The sequence below is a fragment of the Panthera onca genome, chromosome A3 (assembly GCF_046562875.1).
Source record: "Panthera onca isolate mPanOnc1 chromosome A3, mPanOnc1 haplotype 2, whole genome shotgun sequence".
NCBI lineage: Eukaryota > Metazoa > Chordata > Mammalia > Carnivora > Felidae > Panthera > Panthera onca.
The window spans coordinates 128,520,303-128,541,299 of NC_138341.1; the positions used below are offsets into that span (position 1 = coordinate 128,520,303).

Here is a 20,997-nt window from a genome sequence, read left to right on the forward strand (position 1 = left end):
CCTGAAAGCATAGCTGAATGGCTCATTTGGAAAATACTGGCGTTTTCCATCCACATAGTCAACTGGATTATTCAGCTATACTGGATTGTGTTCCCTAGCAAACACAAAATTAAAGGATGTTTGTGACATTATAAGCAAAAAGCCAGACAATGCAATGTCTTTCATCCAGAGACAGTTAAATCTAAATCTTTTTTTTTTTTTAATTTTTTTTTAACGTTTATTTATTTTTGAGACAGAGCATGAATGGGGGAGGGTCAGAGAGAGGGAGACAGAATCTGAAACAGGCTCCAGGCTCTGAGCTGTCAGCACAGAGCCCGACGCGGGGCTTGAACTCATGGACCGCGAGATCATGCCCTGAGCCGAAGTCAGCCGCTTAACCGACTGAGCCACCCAGGCGCCCCTAAATCTAAATCTTTAATAATCCTCACTAACTATTTTGGCTGGGCAGCAGAGGGGGGTGGGGGAATCACTGTGTAGAACTACAGCTATTACTACTGTTTAATTTACAAGCCTACACTAATGAAGATGACTATCCCAAAAGAACACACAATCATGTCAGGGAGATCGGCGAATATCAAAGATGGCCTAGTAGGTTGAACTGTGTCCCTGCAAATTTGTATGTCGAAGCCCTGATCGCTAGTACCTCAGAGTGTGATAGTATTTGGTTACACGGCCTTCAAAGAGGTGATTAAGTTAAAATGGGTCCACTGGGGCACCTGGCTGGCCCAGAAGGTAGAGCATGTAACTCCTGATCTTAGGGTTGTGAGTTCAAGCCCCTTGCTGCGTATGGAGTTCCTAAAAACAACCCAAAACCCCCAAAAACAAACCCAAAAACTCTTAAAATATATATATATTTTATATATATTTATATTTATTTTTTATATTTATTTATATATTTTATATATATATTATATATATATTTTATATATATTTATATTTATAAATAAATAAATATATATATATATTTATTTATTTAAATATAAAATATAAATATATATATATTTAAATATATTTAAATATAAATATATTTAAATATATTTAAATATAAAATATAAATATATATATATATATAATATATATATATAAACTAAAACAAGTCCATTAGGATGAGCCCTTGGACTGGTATCCTTATAAGAGGAGGAAATTGAGACACACAAAGGAAAACAGGGATGCTCGAGTGCATGGAGAAGAGACCTTGTGAGGACACGGCGGGAGGGCAGCCATCTGCAAGCCAAGGGGAGAGGTCTCGGAAGAACGAGACCACTTGACACCTTCATCTTGGACTTCTAGCCTCCTGGGCTAAATCCTGTTGTGTAAGCCATCCAGTCTGTGGCACTTTGTTATGGCAACCCCAGTAAACTAATACGGATGCTCGCTGACGTTTTAAGAAGCTTAAGAAAGTTGGAAAGGTTAGAGACCAAGATGGTAACAGTGGTTATCTTTAGGTGCAAAGGATTATGGGCGACTCCCCTCCTTTTCTAGATTTTCTGTTTTTAAATCATTTTACTTTATTCATCATGATGACTGTATTCTTTAATCCCCATCCCCATTTCTTCTACCATGATCTTGATATTTACAAAATAAAACATTTAAGGAACTATGCCAACTATACTCCAGACAAGGTTCTACAACTGGGCTTCGGCATCTGTTATTCCCTCTGCTTGGAACATCTGTCTCCAGATACCCATCAAGCTCCCTTAACTTCTCAGGGCTTAAGTTGTATGACCCCTGACTGCAATAAGGAACAAGGATCCTCTGAGACTAGGAATCTCATTTAATAGTATTTCCTAAGTGAGTAATTTTAAGTAAATAGTCCATGTTTTTTTTAATATTAAAACCTGTTCAGGCCAAATGAACAATGGCAAAGTACAACAGCTTCCATAGCTATTAATGAAGGGAAGCTACACGTGTGACCTCTATTTTAAGTTGCTCTTTTTGGCAAGATGAAAAATGTGCCTTCTTGTGTCCGGTTATTTAAATCAGGCTGGGTTAGGGGCGCCTGGGTGGCTCAGTCGGTTAAGCGGCCGACTTCGGCTCAGGGCGTGATCTCGCGGTCCGTGAGTTCGAACCCCGAGTCGGGCTCTGTGCTGACAGCTCAGAGCCTGGAGCCTGTTTCAGGTTCTGTGTCTCCCTCTCTCTGACCCACCCCCGTTCATGCTCTGTCTCTCTCTGTCTCAAAAAAAATAAAGGTTAAAAAATAAATAAATAAATCAGGCTGGATTAACTATTTCTGGTATGACTATTTCTCTTGTAAATGTTAGCAAAACTTTATGGCTGGAAACGTTACCCCTTCATTAACAACTAGGTCTGATTAGGGACTCCTAAACGTTGCAAGCTCATTACATTAGTTTCAAACAGATAGTGAATTCGAGTTACATTTTTCGCATGTTTGATATCTACTTGTGAAATAGGGAAAACTATCATATTGGTTAATCCTATACTTCCAACAGCCGTTTTCTACTGGATCAGACAATTCAGTTAAAGCCCGCATACACAACTGAACCAAAGAAATAAGGAATCAGGTTAGCATTTGGAACAGTGATGGAGTTCCACACAGGACGGTGCAATTTGTGGGTACTGCAGTACTGACATTATAGGATCATTCAACTTGCTTCAAGTTATAAATCAGGCGTCAGAAACAGTTTAAAAAACCAAAACTTTATAGTGGCCAGTATCTTTTAGGTAGTCAAAAAACATTCCAAGTGGGAGCTGGAATATACATAGAAACATGGGAAAACTGCCCTACGTGCTGATTAATGACAATAAACATTCATTCCATCTGAACAGTAGTTCACAAACTTTTCTGGTCTCAAGACCCCTTTATACACTCTCTTAAAAATCACTGAAGACTTCAAAGAGCCTCTGTTTACGTGGGTTATAGCTACTGATATTTGCCAAATTAGAAATTACAACTGAGAGGGGTGCCTGGTGGCTCAGGTCAGTTAAGCATCCGACTCCTGATTTCTGCTCAGGTTGCTGGGATTGCTCTGACAGCGAGTGCCAAGCCTGCTGGGGATTGTCTCTCTCTGCCCCTCCCCCAGTTACACACATTCTCTCTCTCAAAATAAACAAACTTATAAAAAAATAAAACTGAAAAATTTTTTAAAAACTCATTTACAACTAAGCACAACAAACCATCATGTGTTGAGATAAATAACATATCTTATGAAAGAACTACACTTTCCAAAGAACAAAAGAAAATTAGTGAGAAGAGTGGTATGGCTTTACGAATTCTCTTTAATGGCTGGCTTAAAACGGGAGTATTAAGAACTCAGGTGAGCTGGAAAATACATGTCTGTCTAAAGGGCGCAGTCACTCCTTTGCTCTGGCCAAGTATCTGTCGGTCCGATTCAGCTTATGGACCACCATTTTACAACATCTGGGGGTCACCTAATTGTTCTCAAGAATCTCTTTGATCCTGGGGCGCCTGGGTGGCTCCATCAGTTGAACATCCGTCCGACTCTTGATTTCGGCTTAGGTCACGATCTCACAGTTTCATGAGTTCGAGCCCCACGTCAGGCTCTGCGATGCTTGGGCTCTTAAACTGACAGCACGGAGCCTGCTCTCTGCCCCTTCCCTGCTCCCACTCTCTCTTTCTCAAAAATAAATAATACGTAACTTAAAAAAAGTCTCTCTGATCTTTAACATCCTGGACTTAGCTGAGAGAATACTTTAAACCCTTTCTTTTGTCAGAAGGGTGAGATTGATCAACACTGGGCGAATCTGGCACCGGTGGGTGCAGTGCTCTGTTGACCTTTATTTAGCTAAATATTGAAGAGTTTAAGTCCACAAACTGTTACCTTGAATTTATTTTACTAAGACATAAACTTTTATTTTCACTCAAGAGCTGACTAAAAGCAGAGTTTGGGGAATAACGACAGCTAGCAGAAATCAGAAATTATAAAACTATGGAGTGGTTCATTTAGTTTTTCTGATATTTAAACAGCAGGGGCTGATTAGCACCCGGTTAGCTGGTTTACTAAACTCTACTCGGTAAGGCACCATTTGGGGTTCACCATGTTTAACATGCGTAAAACTGAGCTCACTCCACACTTCAGGCAAAATATCCACACGTCTCAGGAGTGTAATTAAAAGTTTGCTAGGGGGAGTCTGGGTGGTTCAGTCAGTTAGTTACTCATCCGACTCTTGGGTTCAGGTCCTGATCTCACGGTTTGTGCGCCGTGGAGGGTGCAGAGCCTGCTTGGGATTCTCTCTCTCTCTTCTAGGCTTTTTACCTGGTTGTCAGAATTTCCTTATATATGAATGTCAGTAACATATATGTACACAACTTTCTTTGTGTGCAATAACACCCAACACTTATCCAATCCCACGCTAGACCTTTATAGCGACTATGAAAGAAAAACAGAAGTCTCCCAACTGGAGTATAAAGTCTCACTATGGAAACAAGATATACACAAAGTTCAATGAAACAGAACAGCATCAAAACTTTGGATGACAGAAATATAACCTATCACAGAACAATGGTTTTGTTCTGTTTTACCTCTGAGGGGTCCTAGGCCCCTCTGAATTTGATGAAAGCTAAAGAGGTGGGACGGAGAGGGACTGGACTTTATCCTCAGGAGCACCGGCGGGAGCTACAAGACTCTGAGTAGGACTAGAGATAAAGCGAATCTCCCGGGTAATGTTCAGGGTGGGCTGGGAAGGATCAGAGGCCAGGTGAGGGCTGTGCAACCATTAACCTCAGGATGCAGAGCCAGAAGCATTTGCTTGGAGTAAATATTGGGACAGAACATCTAGTCAACTTCTTATAGGCCCAGAGGGTGGGAAACAGAGGAATGTTAAGAGATTTAAGGCAGTGCATATAAATTTGCATGAGTATGGCCATAGTTCCCATTTTTACAACGTGACATAAAAACAGGCTTTGCATAAGAATTTGTTGATAAATCCAAAATTGGGGTGGGGGAGAGAATAAAAAGGTATGCAAACCCCATTTTATAAAAAATAAATACAGGGTGCCTGGGTGGCTCAGTTGGTTAAGAGTCGACTTTGGCTCAGGTCATGATCTTGCAGTTTGTGGGTTCGAGCCCCACACTGGGTTCTCTGCAACCAGTACGGAGCCCACTTTGGATCCTCTGTCTACCCTTCTGTCCGCCCCCCCCCCCACTTCTGTGCTCTCTCTCTCTCTAATAAATAAATAAACTTAAAAAAAAAAAAAAGCACTAAGTCATCCATGCTTCCTTGCATGGTATAAATGACATAAATTATTTTTAGATGTCACAAGCATACAATCATGAGAATACCTGGTCTATCATTCTATTTGTTATTATTTTTAAAAAGATTTTGTTTATAAGCAATCTCTACACCCAACGTGGGGCTCAAATTTACAACCCCAAGATCAAGAGTCGCATCCTCTAATGACTGAATCAGTTAGGCACCCCACACCATTCTTTTTTTTTTTTTTAATGTTTTATTTATTTTTGAGAGAGAAAGCACACACAAGCTGGGGAGGGGCACTGAGAGGGGGACACTGGACCCAAAGCAGACTCTGTGCTGATAGCAGACAGCCTGATGTGGGGCCTGAACTCAGGAACCATGAGATAATCAGGACCTGAGTTGAAGTCAAATGCTTAACCCACTGAGCCATCCAGGCGCCCCACATTCTGTTTTCTAAATGCTCGTCAGAGCAATGGCTAAGTTATTTCCCACGAAAAAGAATCAGAGTGTACTCTAGAGAAAATTCTACGATCTTTCCACACAGGATTAAGAGCGCAGATCTGGGACCAAGTGCAGATCAAGTCCACAGCTTCCTCGTAACCTTAGCTGTGCGACTTTACCAGTTACCTGGAGCCTTAGCAAAACGGGGATGCCGTCACTCTCTGCCTCTATGGGTGGCAAGGAAGAATCAGTGAGATAAAACCTGTAAAGCAGTGTGTGTAATATCTGGCGGAGTAATTTTTTTATCGAGTCACCGTCATTGGCACATTGTATCACAGATCATAAAATACAAAACAAACCCCCTCACTTGACTCCATATCCCTTCTAGCTACCATCACACTTCTTTGTTCCTTCTTAGCAAAAAACCTCAAAAAGGCTGTCCTGATTCCCTGTCTGCCATTCTTCACCTTACTTGCACCCACTCCAATCAGCCCTTTCCACCTAGTCACCCACCGAAACCACTCTGGTCAGGGGCACCAGGAGCACCCTCTGGCCAAATTTTCAGCTCCCACCCCCACTTCCTGGAGCTCCAGTGGCAACTCCTGGGCTTCCCTGGGCCTCGGGTTCTCGTCCTACCTCACTGGCTGCTTGGCTGCACCTCCCTGACCTCCGAATACTGCCTGCCTGACCTCAGGGCAGAGCCCGTAGCCCTCTGCCTTTCCGTCTACTCTACGTAGCCATCCCCAAGCGATTTTACCCAGACCAAAGAGGCTGGAGACTTTCCAATTTACATTTCCAATAACAGCCTCCCTGACATCTCCGTTTAGATGGCTACTAAGACTCTAAAAACACTTCCAAACAGAACTTGCCTTGTACTCCTCGAAAAACACAAAAACGACCCACTCCTCAATCCCAGTATGTGGCACAAACATTTACCAGATTGCTCTGGCCAAAGATCTTGGAAGTCGAGATGAGAACTCTTTGCCTTACACCCTATACCCAACCCATTTCCAGATGTATTCCAAACGTGGCCCATTTTCACCATCTCCACTATGATCCCTGCAGTCCATGCCCTCTCCGCTTCCCAACCGGTTGCTCAGCCTACCTGGCCTGTACCTGCAGTCTAGTCTCCACAGTTAGCTTTTTAAAGTAAGTTCACTTCCATCACTCAGCCACCCCTCCAACTGGCCCAGCACACACCCTCCAGAGCACCACCTGCACCTCCTGCATCGTTTCCTGCCACCCCCTCCCTGGCCCCTCGTCCTCCTTCAGCCATACCACCCCTCTTTCGGTTCCTGAACAAATGGGCAACCTTACGTTCTGCTTTCGCACATGCTGTTCCCTCACCCTAGAATTCTCTGAATGGCCAGTGGGCTGGCTGGCTTATTCCTCACAAAGGTTGAGCCTCCCATTGCCTTATTTTGCCTCTTATTTAAAAAAATTATTTTTAACGTTTATTTATTTTTTGAGAGACAGAGACAGAGCGTGAGTGGGGGAGGGGCAGAGAGAGAGGGAGACACAGAATCCGGAGCAGGCTCCAGGCTCCGAGCTGTCAGCACAGAGCCCGACGTGGGGCTCGAACTCATGAGCTGTGAGACCATGACCTGCGCCAAAGTGGGACACTTAACAGACTGAGCTACCCAGGTGCCCCATCTTGCTTTTTTTTTTCTTCACAGCACTTGTTACCACTTGACATTTTAAATATATTCATTTCTACTTCATTAGTGGTTTACTGTCTCTCCCCATCTGAACAAAAATAAGCTTCATGAGAGCAAAGCTTCATCTCTTTGGTTCACGCCAAATCTCCAACCCCTCAAGGAGTGCCTTGCCAGAGTATGCACTCAAATGCTTGGTGAACGAATGAATGGGTGGCTGGGTGCTAGCAAGGGATCTTATTTCAGAATGAATGATGTTCGATGTCACAAAATCCTAACTCTGCAACTCTGTTTATTTCTGAAAATACAGCACAGAAACACTCATAGCACTATTAAAAGAAATTCTTGACATCATAAAGATTATCAAAGGGGCTGAGTATGGATTTTCAGTAGCCCAAGGCAAGTTACACATTGAATTCTGAATGATCTTGAGAAGAAATCGGAATCTTAAATCAGAAAACCAGGCAGTCTACAGAGGTCTTGTCAAGCACCCCTCTCTCACATACCTTTACCCTCACACAATGTCTGTGCCGGGCCTTTCCTTTTTCTTTACACTTTATTTTATTTCCTTTTTATTGTCTGACTCACTCTTGGAGCTTCTTGAGTTAGAGCTGTGACTCATTCAACCCTGCCTCCCCTGAATCTGTTATGTTACCTGTCCTCTAATGGTACTTAATAAACATTTCCTGATCGGAGAAACAGCACCAACTCTTCCTTCCCCTTTTTGTTTGTTTATTTATTTATTATGAGAAAGAAGAGTGTCAGCAGGGGAGGGGGAGAGAGGGAGAGAGGGAGAGAGGGAGAGAGGGAGAGGGAGAGAGAGAGAGAGAGAGGGAGGGAGGGAGAGGGAGGGAGAGGGAGAGAGAGAGGAAGAGGGAGAGGGAATCCCAAGCAGGCTCTGCACTGTCAACGCAAGTCCGATGTGGGGCTAGATCCTAAACTGGGAGTTCATGACCTGAGCCAAAATCAAGAGGTGGACGCTCAACCAACTGAGCCCCCAGGCAACCCAACTCTTCCTTTCCCACCGTAAACTCTAACATGGTCTACGTGGCCAAGACACTGAACACTGCTACCATGTAACGGAGATACCTAACGTCTTTGAGATCATTAAAAATTGATAACTAGCTTTTTAAAATCAAGTATAATAGATACTTTCAGGGAAACCTACATTTTTTTAAATGAAGGAAAACTGGTTTTTTACCCAAACCACACAAGTCAAAGGATTCTTTACTACAAAATGAACTTTGTTTCAGAAAACATATATGAAAGCATGTTACTGATATTCTAAACCATAGAAACTGTGTATGAAGTTATTACACCAGTATTTTCTACAAAGCAAGCACACTCAACTCCAAATGGCCTGACTATGCCCTAGTGCTAGAACTTCAGGGCCCATCCAGGGATATAAATCCAAATATTGGTGGAGTTCAGGGGTGCCTGACTGGCTCAGTTGGTAAACCATGTGACTCTTGATCCTGGGGCTGTGAGTTTGAGCCCCATGTTGGGTAGAGATTATTTAAAAATAAAATATTAAATAAATAAATAAATAAATAAGTGGATGGATGGATGGATGGACCCTACAGACCTTGTGAGTGCACCAGTCATAAGTTAGGACTTCATCCCATCCCAAATGGAGAGTATAAGCTTAAAATTGTGATACACTAATTTTAACATAGGATTTCACTGAATATATTTAAATGTTTATTTATGTTTGAGAGACAGCACGAACAGGGAAGAGGCCCAGAAAGAGGAAGACAGAGGATCCCGAGCAGGCTCTGTGCTGTCAGCTCAAAGCCCGATGCAGGGCTTGAACTCATGAACTGTGAGATCATCACCTGAGCCAAAACCAACAATGGACACTTAACTGACTGAGCCACCCAGGTGCTTCTTCAGTGAATATATTTAAAAATTAAATCCACACATGCCAAAGAACTGAAGCATAACAGATCAGAAAAACTTAAGAATGCTCTAATATATGTTTAATTGCCATGGCTTTTGAATCTACGGAATCAACCTAAATCTTAAGATTCCTAATATCTGTGTGAATCTGACACCAAAAGACAGCTGGAGAAACAGCTTCAAGGGGCAATACAGAGGATGTAAACATGAACTCTTAACTAATCTTAATAAACTATGAAAAAGTTAACATGAAGATGTTAAGATAACTTCACCAAGGTGCTAAAATGCCACAGTAATCCAAGATTTTTAAAAAGAAAATATTTGTTCCTGTTACTTCAGAATTCTTTCCAGAAGGATTTTTCCTGGATCTGTGTCAGTATCGAAAGTCAGCCAGTTATTCTCCCGGCTAAATATAAACTGAAAAGTCAGCAGCTGCAGGATATTACAAAGAAAATATGACAACCAGGTTGAAAAAGCATGAATATTTGATAGGGTTTTATACCACGTCATAGTAAAACATTTAATGCAGTAATATGAAACACAGCCACCTATTAAAATATTTGTGGTACGAAATGGATTTGAAGCCCTTTAAAACATCTTTTGGGAAAATCACGGCCACCAAGCAGCTGCTATTATACAACATGCAATCTTGGAAAACCCTGGCCTGACCAAGCCTCACAGGTTTCTCCTGAAAGTTGCCAGTTAAAACTGGTTTGGTTGCCTATTTTAAGAAGATAGTGAACTGAGCTAGGAGTCTGGTGCTGCTTCTGTCTTGGAAAATAAGGAGGCCTGGAAGGTGATGCACCAGCTTCAATGTTCCTGAAAAGTAGACAGAAAGTTGGCAGCGGGTAACTTTTATTCCTGAGCAACTGGCCAGTGCAGTCTGGCTCCCTAGTTAGTGCCTGCCCAGAGGAGGTGTTTTCTCTCCTCTACAGCAATGGTCCTCCAAGTATGGTCCCCAGCCCTGCAGCCTACACATCATCTGGGAACCCACTAGAAATGTAAATTCGCAGGCCCCGTCCCAGAACACTACAGCACACTACAGAACTCCTGGATCTGGGACTCTAAGGGTGGAGCCCAGCAACTGAACAAGCCATCCTGGTGATGCGGATACACACTAGTTTAAGAACTGCCAATCCAGGGGAAGAAACAGTGGCGATCTATCTTTACAGTCCACACAATGGGACAACTGACAGCTGGTGACCTTGTGTTTCTCTGACACTAGGGTGGCCAGGGACAAGGACCAGATTTTCTGACAGGGGTGGAGACAAAGAATAAGATGTGGGAAGTGTGTCGGGACAGTTAGGGAAGGAGAGGACAGAGTTAAGCCTATGCTAAAGTCCCTTTAGAAATAGCAACTAATCAGGACAAGGGCTTTTCTTTTTGAAAAGCTGAAGAGTCAGTCACTTTTGCTTCTGTCTTACCAGACACACTGTTCCTCCAAAATCTGTCAAATTTACATATTGGCCACATCAAGGTGAGACCTTTGATTAATTCACTGCAACAGTCAACAAGTATTTACCGAGCACCTACTATGTTAGGGAAAGGGACTATGCTGGGTGCCGAGGACATGGGAGCACGAGCAGGGGAGGGGCAGAGAGGGCGACACAGAATCCGAAGCAGGCTCCAGGCCCTGAGCTGTCGGCACAGAGCCCGACGTGAGGCTTGAAATCACGAACCACAAGATCATGACCTGAGTCGAAGTTGGACGTTTCACCCACTGAGCCACCCAGGTGCCCCAAGGTGAGTGCTTTAGAAGGACAGAGGAGACATGTGATAATGACTCAAAAGACTACACCGAATGGGGGTCGTTAGGGATGGCCTTTCTGGAGAGAGGAGACCTGAAGAACAAGAGGCAGCCAATCACGTGAAGATGTGGGGGCAGAGCATTCCCAAAGGGGTCGGACCAAGAGCAGAGGTGTGCGTGACACCGCATGAGGTCAGGGGGTGGGCCAGACCCAGATCACAGAGGGCCGTCTGCGCCTCGGAAAAGAGAATGACGTGATTCTAAGCGCAGGGTGATTTGATTCTGAGGGCTTTCTGCAGGGGAGTGGCGGTTTCCGCTTTTGGTCTGCAAGAGTTCACGCGCCTCCTCTGGAGAATGGACTGGAAAAGGGCAAGACCGGAAGCTGGCTTCTGCAGTCTTCCAGGGGAGAGACAGATGGTTCTGGTTGGGCAAGAACGGCAACAGTAGAGACGGAGAGGAGGATCGGGCATCTCTTGTTGGGTTATACCTCCTGGACTTTGATGGGTGGGTGGAAGGGTGAGGAAAGAATCCTACCTGAGGGCCGCGACTACCCACCCGTGAAAGACACTGGGCCGAGTCGGAAATGTCAACAGACCTGTGAGGGGCTGAAGGAATGTGAGACGCCTGGCTGGAGAGGAGGCAAAGGGGGCTGGAAGAATGAGAATATGGCCGAGAGCACGCGCCCTGGAGCAGAACTGCCCCAGGCCCTGCACCCTAGCTCTACGCATCACTGGCTCTGCGCCCCAGGCAAGTCCCTTCCCCTCTCTGGGCCGATTTTCTCACCTTCAGGACAGACACGGGTCTCAAATTTCCGCCGGGAGGACTGAGATCATTTAATTTGACTGAACTGAAACCCGCGTCTAGCACACAGTCAGCCCCAGAAGTGCTCTTTCAAAAGAAGTCTGAAGGGCCTGCACGGGATGGCAGACAAAGTCCTGCTTCGTACGTGACACGAGGGGCCCCAAGCCCAGTGAGTATGAGGTACTGAGTATAAGGCACAAGAAAGAACGTCCTTAAAAGTGGACTCCACGCTCACAGGACAGCACGTTACCCAGAAAGGGACAAACAGTGGCCAGGGACCCTGCTGCTACAGCTGGCAGATCCTCCTCCTTAAAGCCCTTCCTCTTACCAAGATCAATGAAACACCCCAAGACCGAGGAAGGGCATACGCCCAACTCCACGCCTTTCCGTTTCTTTGCTAAGGTACTGGAGAGGGTTGGGGAGGGCGGTGGAGCAAAACCCCGGGGCTCTGGTCTCAGTGCCACCGCTCAGCCACCCATCTCCCCCAGCAATGACGTGGGGACAGTGCTTTCCCTGGTTAGCCCATTAGGCTGTGGAGCATTGCATGAGATGACATAACAGGGAAGTCAAATTACCCGGAAAACTCTGAAGTATCTTAGTGTTAAACGTTTACTCCACCAAAGACACTGCTCTGTCCTTCAACTGGGGCCTTTCGGAATTAAACAGAGGATTCCCGACTTCACCTTTTGTATTCCACCTTCATCAAAGTACTGTAGCTACAGTTCAGGTGAGAGGGAAGGGGCAGGAGAGAGAGCGTGTGGTGGAGTGAAAAGCACGGTTCGAAAGTTCCCACGAAGGGGAACATCACAATCGTCACAATGAACCTTGGGAATCCCTGAAGAGAGCAACAGGTCGTACTGGCCCAACACAGCGCTTCCCCCCCACCAGCGGAGTGCGAGGCAGGTGAGCGGTTCTCCTGAACGCGGGGCCCACGCTGTACAAGAGGCAGGTGGCCACAAGCGGCACAAGACGTTCACACAGCGAGACACGAGGGACCAAGCCCAACTTCCCGGACTACAGGCTCTCATCTCCCACCTCCAGCTCTCTGGGAACACCCCTGAATGGAACGGAGGGCTCCTGAGCCCCCACTGCCCACACGGTCAAGTCTGCACATACGCTGAATGTGTAGAGGAGGCCACTCCAGCGAATGCAAACTTAAAATCACACCCCATCAGGAGTTACTCTTGGAGCACTCAGGTTTGCTGGGCAACTGTCAGGGAAGCCCGTGGGATGCTGGGTGAGACGAAGGGCCTGGCAGCCAAGGGCCTGAGGCCCCGCAATCCTGGCCACGGCGGAGGCAGTCACCCGCCACAGCACGGGCATCCTGAAGGAGTCTCGGGGGCTTTTCACAGTATCACCCTCTAGGGTCTGTGCAGAACTCACGCAGCGCAGAACCAAGGGAGATGCCAAGGTGCTGGACCAAAAGAAAACGAAGGGCAGCCCTTTACAGGAACTCACAGGATTCCCAGCTGTTTCCTGGCAACGAGGGCACAGGTTCATCAGGTGGCTGGTTCTAAACCTAAGGAAGGCCTCGGGGCCCCTGACCAACCTGAGTGACTTGTCAGGGTTAGAGAGCAGAAGCCTGAACATTCGTTTGGTTTAACCCAACTAAGGCCCTTCTGCCTCTACCCTCGGCACTCTGCACTCCTTCACTGCACAGGCCAGATTGTGTCGTTCCCCTCCTTTTAAGACTCGTTCGTTCATTCATTCATTCATTCATTCAGCAAAGAGTTACTGAGGGCCTAATGCACACCACTCGCTCACTCGATGGCTTTCCTTCACACTTAATAAAATCCAAAGCTAGAGCTCTTCAACTCATCTTCTTAGCAAGCCTCTCTTGCACAGGAAGGCCTTTAAGCTGTTCTTTCAGGACACTGAGCTTGGTCCTGCCACGAGACCTTTGCACTCACTGTCCCCGCCTCCCCCGCCTACGATGCACACCGTCGGGCTGGCTCCTGCCATCCCTTCTACCCGTTCAAATGCCATCTTCCCAGATCACCTCCCCACCTGCTCTTTATCACGTCGCACAGTTTCCTTCGTAGCGCCAGCTGCTATCTGAAACTGCCTTAATCATTATTTACTCCTTTGGCGGCTTTCTTCCCGACTAGAGTGGAAGCCCCTGAAGGCCAGGGGCTGTGTGCCTCTCACCCACCGCTCACAAGGGGACACAACAGGCCCTCGATAAACATCTGTTGAATAAACAGACAAAGGACTTTCGGGAAGCCCGTGTTGGAGCACCTGGGAGCCTGCTCCTTGTCACCCAAACCATGCCAAGTGCTCTTGACATTAGGACAGCAGCCGACGAGGTCTGATCTGACTGCGGTAGCATTCGTGAAGCAATCATCCACTGGCAGGGCCTCAAGAAGTTAGACTCAAGTAGCTGCTAAGCCGGACTGTAGGTGGCCAATCTCAAGTGCCTGCACACAGGGCCGAGCTGCAAGGCAACCATAACGCTGGCTGCCACGGGCACACGGGGCCCCCCACTTCCTAGCAACCTGACAGGGGTGCTATTCTGGTGCGAAGGTTCCCACAGCAGGCTGGCCTGACTCAGCCTCTCTCTTCTGTGGCAGGATCGTGCAAGACGAGTTGACTCAGCACTATTCCAGCTGAAACCAAACTCCAGGAAAAGGATGTGTGGTCTCCTCCCCCCCCCCCCCCCGGAGGACCCCACTGCTTAAAAGGACCCCACTGCTTTAAGTTTAAAAGGCAGCTTGTGACAGGTCACTTCGGTCCCCCGTCGCCCCGTTCCCTTTAGGTCACCTCCCCTGACAGTGCTGATGCTGTGGCCTTAGCTAGCCAGAGGATTTCAGTAGCCGGGCTGGCGGCCCTGCCTGCTTCATCAGAGGTCACCCGTCGTCCCCGCACTTGAGAGGACCTCCTTGGCCGACAGGTACAGCCGCCTCTCCATAAGGGGGACACTGAGTCTTCCCCCAAGTCCTGCACTTCTGGATTCTCTCTTACCTTATCAGCGTCTCTGGGGGACCTCCCCCAGCTAATCCTCACCCTACCTCCTCAAGAAGGCCATCTGAGTCCATCCCCTGATGCCCATTTGCAGAACGTTAACTCGGAAACGGACTCTTCGTGATCTGATCCTCTGGCCCATCTAAAGAGTGTAGAACAGCGAATCCGGTCTCAAAATAAATGCTGCTTCCCTCTACCTACACGAGACTGGGAGCACCCCCCCTCCTCCAAAGTACAGCCCCCTTATTCCCTCTGCTGCATCCTGGAGATGGGGATTTGCTCAGCTTGCCTGCCCCGGTCACCCAGACTTCTCATTTCGCTTGTCCCTCTCCCCATACCCATCCACTCAACAGGGAACTGCTGAGCGGAACCCACTTATCTTTTCCCAACGCCCAAAGGAGTGGAACGGAGTGACCGTCTCCGGAAAACAGGCACTGCTAGGGCATGCTTCCCTCACCCAAGAGAGGAGATTTTTCTTTTCGGAGAGAAACATCTCTGAACTTTCCCCCACCCTCAACCATCGCATGTGGCTTCCCTCGGTGGACCTCCCGCACCGAACAGGTACCCCCAGGGCGTCCAATTCACCCAATGTCGAAAGTTTCCACCGCTGCCCCACTCAGAGCTTGGCTCCTAAAACCTAACATGTCTCCTCAAAGAAAAGCCCGATAACGATGGGGTCGTTCCCCTTTGGAATCTGAGAGATCGTTTTCCCTTCTCACTTCGCCAGTCCTGATGCCCTTAATCCCCCCCGCTCCGCCAAAACCAGCCACGCCAAGACGCCCCCTTTCCAAGCGACATAGAGATTTCCTCGGCTAACCCCATCCCCCAAACTAACGCTGGAGCCGTCCCCTTAACCAATGGAGGATCCTCGGTCACCCCCTTGAGATCGCTTTCTCCTTCCATCCGTCCTAAGCGGTTCTCTGAAGTCCCCGCCAAACGGACATCCCAAGGATGGCCACCCCCTCACTCGGACCTCCATCACCCGGTAAAGGACTCTCATCCATTTAGGGGCGCTTCCTTATCCTCTAGGGGACCCCTGGATCTCCCCCAGAGCCGCCAGCCTCGTCTCCTCAGGAGCGCCTCTGGGCTCGCCCCTCGATAGCTCCGGCCGCTCAGCATTGCCTTGGGGCCGGGTCCTTCCTCCCAACAGGGCCCTCACGCCGCCCGGGGAAGCCTGTGAGCCCCGCTGCGCCGCCCACAGGCCCCTCAGGCCCCCGCCCGTGCTTCCGGCCACCGCCTGCTCCTCCTCCCCACTCTGGCCGCCAGGGTCGCCGCCGCGGAGCCCAGCGGACAGAGGCAGCGCAGAGGCCCTGGTCCCGCTGCTAGGGCCTTTGCGGGTCCCCAGTCCCTGGCCCAAGCCCGCGCCCCCTCGGCAGGCCGGGTCCGGCGCCCCAGCTCACCCGAGCCCGTGGTGGCTGCCATCTTGCGTCGCTGTCGCTCGAAGGCCGGCCCCTTCTTCACCCCCCACCCGTTTCCCCGGGCCCTTCTGCGCAGGCGTCCGCGCCTGCGCAGACGACACCGCTGACGCCCGCTACGCCGACCGCGCGACCCGTTGCCGGGATGGTTTTTTTCCCCTGCCTTTTCAGAGGGAGGAAACACGATTTGTGTGCGGGAGGGCCCAGCAACCTGCATGTCCCTCCAGGCTCGGGTGCGAGGGAGTTATTGAGGTGCTTGGTGAGAAGGGCGGGGGTGATCGGACTTGGGAGGACTCGATTATGAAAGATACAGAAGAAAAGAAAGCTTAAAAAAAGTTATCTATTTCGCTGCGAGCGTTTTCCTATCTAGCTGGAGCCTCACAATATTTCTACCAGGTCGGGATTAATGTGAAAAATGAAGCTGAGGAGGGTTAAGCGATTTATCACAATTTAGCAGTTAAGTGACTAAGTCTGAATTTGAACCCAGGCCAGAAATGTCTTGCTTCCAGGATCCATGCTCCCTGGCCAGAGAATGTTTGGGGGCATTAAGTTGTCAGAGAAAGCATTCACTCATTCATTCATTCACTTATCAATCCATTTATTCATCCAAAGAAGTATTTACTAAGAACAACTATGTGCTAGGCGCTGTGCTAGGTTGTGGGAACTGATACATATCCCTGAAGTCTGCTCTTACGGGCTTACATTTTAATCGGAGATATCCAGTTAACAAAGAAATAGGAAAGAATATATAACTATGATAGGATGGAGAGTAAAGCAGGGACGAGGCAGCAGGGGCCTCCTAAAGTGGTCACATTGAAACTGAAACTGAATGATTGGGAGGTAGAGGGAGCAGCATGTGCAAAGGTCCTACAGACACATGTTTGCAAATATATATTAAATCCAAGAAGGGACTGCTCCTTTATTGTAAATAGTCTTAGAAGCCCTGAAACGGATGTACAAACAAGCTGCGAGGTAAAGGGACTGCCTCAAGGTAACACAGCTAACCCTGGCAGAGGAAGGACGGGGACTTTCAGTACAGGGAACAAGGAAATGGGAAGCTCTCATCCAGCACATCCATTGCATCACCTGGTTCTGACAGCAGTGCCTCCTAAGCATTTCTCGGCTCCATTTATTTCTCTTACTTAGGGTAGGCTGTCCTTGTCTCCCCCTTGGGTGACCTCAGCACCCTTTATTCTTGCCCCCATGGTCCAGTCTCTGTGTGGCAGGCAGAATTTGCTCAAAACACCCTTCAGTTAAATCTTTCAGTGGCTCCCCATTTCCTTGTGATAAGATAGGCTCTACAAGTCACGTGACCATAGAATGCTCCTCCGACTAAGAGGAGCGTCGGATTCAAAGAAGGCCCGGGATAATCGTGCCAGGACAACAGGACTCTTCTGGGCAAACCACGATGGATGGCCACCCTAACCAAAGGCCTAGGGCGAGATCAGTAAGACACCTGTGAGATGTCTAGAGCTTTCACTTAAGCCTCATTTAAGGAGACTTTTAGTCTTCGGTCTCAGTTCTGCCCCTGCACTATCCTGCAAGTGAATACTTCCCTAAAATTTGCACCCTGGGTGCCTCTTTCCCCCCTCCTTAACACAGCCTGTACCTCTGAGACTTGCCGGTACCTCTCCAGCAACACTGGCCTTTTTCAAGCCCTCTGCAACACGTGCCCTCTACCCTTAGGGCTTTTGCCTGCGCTCTCCCGCTCTTCAGTTCTCAGATCCAGCATCACCCCCTCAGGGAAACTTTCCTTGATTTCTCCAACCTGGTCGGATTCAGCTATAATTGAGTCTCAAAGTGCCACGTGCGTCTCCTTCCCAGCACTGGCAACAGGTAATCACCTTGAGAGTGTCCCGTTTATCACGTGATTCAAGTTTATCTTGAAGAGCACAGAAAATATTTGCCTTGGACTCTGGGTCATTGGAAAGCCTCAGTAGCAAGTGGGAAGCATTTGGGCTCCTAAAGTGGACTCACCTCCGGAGTGAAATTTTCTGGGTTTCTGTCTTCCTTCACCACTCCCTTTGCTTTGTGACTTTAGGCAAGAGACTTGAATCTCTTTTGGCATCAGTTCACCCTTCTGAAAAGGGGGGGGGGGGGGGGGGGGGCGGGGTTGATAGTATCAACCTCATAGGGTTGCTGTAGAGATGAAATGCTTTGATAAAACTCTTTAGCACAGAGGGAGGAGGGGACGCTAGCTGATATTTACCAAGCCGTCATTTCCAGTTTTTAATCCTTTCAGCAACTGGATGCGGCAAATTCTAGGGACATCCCCATTTTAGAGATGAGAAAACAGACTCAGAGCTGACAGGTGAAGGAGTGAGGATGAAAACGCAAGCCATTTATCCACGATGCTCCCAAACGTTTACTCGCATAGATTCCTTGGTTCTCTAGGGGAATTTCTGGCAAGCAAAATTCACAGTAGAGCAAATTCCGGTGCGGAACACCTTGCAGGAGGAATAGGTTAAACCTGACGGCCCGGGGCATGCTGGGTATTGTAGTTCAGCGGCGTCGCGGAGCCTGCCGGGAGTTGTGGTCCTCGGCGCTGAAGGTCCCTCCGAGAAGCTCCATCCCCTCTCTAGGAAGTCACAGCCAGTCCCCCGAGCCGGATTCGGCGGGTGCCTGCGCCTCATCTCCGCCTTGCGCTGGAGCTGGTAGCTGTTTACAGGACAAGAGTCCTGTTTATCGGATTGTTGGGAAGATTAAAATGGTTAATGGAACTAAAGAATTTAGAGAAGGCCTTGACACAGAGCGAGTGCCATATAAGTATTAGCTATTATTTTTCTTATTAATCCTCAATGACCCTTGCAAAGAAGCTTTTATCATCTCTATTTGTCAGATAAGGAAACTGAGGCTCAGAAGCGTAGGAATGCTTTCCCAGGATCCCACAACAAGGAAGGAATAAAATCAGGTTTGGAATTCAGTTCTCTGAACCCTGGGGCACCTGCCGTTTCCTCCGGGGAGCTTGGGAGATTCGGGAGAAAGCGTGGGCGGGGTTGCATTTTTTACCAATTGCAGCCTGGCGGCCTTGAGGAGATTGAATGGGGCGGCAGCAAGGTTGGAGGCGGGGAGCCAGAGAGGGGGTGTGTTGGACACCGTTGACTGCGTTCAGTCACCATGTCCTTTCGTGCCCACATAGCTGGTTTTGTTTAGGAGGCTGAAGGTCCGGTTCCAGGTGTGAATCCAAGCTAATCACTGGCACAGCCATTTCCTTTTGCCAGTGATTGGTCCCAGGGTGCGCGGGTCACCTAGTTCTTTCCCACCAATGAGTTGAGGAGGGGACGTGTTTGCAAAGTTTCCCTCCCTTAAGAATAACTGAGGAGAAAGCTTCTTTTTGTCCCTTTTCCTCCTTCCTATAAAAGGAGGTTTTTTTGATGGTTGGGGCTGTGGCAATCAAGAGGCCACGAAGTCTGTGGTACATTACAGGTGTACAGAGAAAGAAGGTGCTGGCACAGGAAGATGGCAAGAGCTAGGACCTCGGATGATGTGGTTGGGCTGCTGAAGGAATCCCGGGGCTGTCTACCTACAGGTTTCTTAAGATTTCGTAAGAGGTGAGATCAGTGTCTTTATTGCTGAAGCTGCTCTTAGAGGTAGGTTTTCGCTATTTACAGTCAAAAGCATACCTGGTAGGTACAGGAGGCTGCACAGTGCTCCAGTGAAGAGACACATGTGGCCTGTTCCCCAGTGTTCGGTCAAACACTATTCTCAACAAGGTGGGAAAACATCTGGGCAGTTTGGGAATCTGTGTGATGTGAAAGGCATGAGTAGTATATTCAAAATGTAAAAAATGCAGCATACTTGCTGAAGCCTACAGTATTATTTTTTAGAACAATATATTTTTTATTTTTTAATTTTTTTTAACGTTTTGTTTATTTTTGAGACAGGGAGAGACAGCATGAACAGGGGAGGGTCAGAGAGAGGGAGACACAGAATCTGAAACAGGCTCCAGGCTCTGAGCTGTCAGCACAGAGCCCGACGCGGGGCTCGAACTCACAGACCATGAGACCATGACCTGAGCCGAAGTTGGCCACTTAACCGACTGAGCCACCCAGGCGCCCCTAGAACAATATATTTTTTAAATGTCTATTTATTTTTGAGAGAGAGAGTGCGCACAAGCAGGGGAGGAGCAGAGAGAGAGAACACACACAGGATCCCAAACAGGCTCCAGGCTCTGAGCAGGCAGCACAGAAACACACAAACTGTGAGATCACGACCTGAGCCGAAGTCAGATGCCTAACTGACTGCACCACCCAGGTGCCCCCCTGAGCAATACTTTTCAAAACGCTAATGTGCACACAAATCACTAGGAGTCTTGTTAAAATGCAGATTCTGATTCTGTATGTGTGTTTGGGGGTGGGGGTTGTGCTGAAATGCTGCATTTCTAACAAGCCCCTAGGGGATGCGCAGACCGCACTTGGAGTAGCCAGCTTATAGATAACATTATATAATTTTATGATCCTATTTCCAATTTATAGTTAAGAAAAAACTCCCCAACCTCCTGCTACAGCTTTTATAATACAAACTACAGAATGTAAAGCTGACAAATTGTTCACAGGAAGGATCGTGGGCACCCAGAAGACAAGAGAGTAGAATGCCTGGGGAGGGGGTCTGAGATTGAGTGGGTGTGGGAAACACACTTGCTAATGACATGTCATGGCACATACATGGAATGATGTCCCTCTGGGGTGTGTCTGAAGCATAACATGAAAATGTTTTATTTAACATTTGATGAAGTTGCTGAAGTATGTAAAACCCAAAAGGGATGGGAGTGGGTGGATGGGGGATGTTACAATTTATCTACTCACTCCTCTCCATGGACATCTGAGTTGTTTGCATTGGCTGCTTCTTATACAGTTCATTTCTGTAATGTCTGAATTTTGTATCATGTTACTTTTGTGGTCAG

At 47.7% G+C, this 20,997-nt stretch overlaps 1 protein-coding gene across 5 annotated transcripts in view; it reads right to left on the minus strand.

Annotated features, from left to right (window-relative positions):
• Positions 1-16,161, minus strand: part of UBE2V1 (ubiquitin conjugating enzyme E2 V1) — a 30,734-nt gene extending 14,573 nt beyond the window's left edge. The window contains exons 1-2 of one of the 5 annotated variants that reach the window (XM_060620066.3): positions 16,080-16,145; positions 14,727-14,821 (exon numbers count right to left, since the gene is read on the minus strand). In XM_060620066.3, coding sequence (XP_060476049.1) covers positions 14,727-14,753 — 27 coding nt within the window. In that variant the 5' untranslated portion in view covers positions 14,754-14,821; positions 16,080-16,145. Of the gene's footprint in view, positions 1-14,726; positions 14,822-15,652; positions 15,876-16,079 lie in introns of those variants that run through there. The other 4 variants (XM_060620042.3, XM_078443968.2, XM_060620036.3 and 1 more) reach the window with 4 other exon arrangements.
• Positions 16,162-20,997: the final 4,836 nt, after the last annotated feature.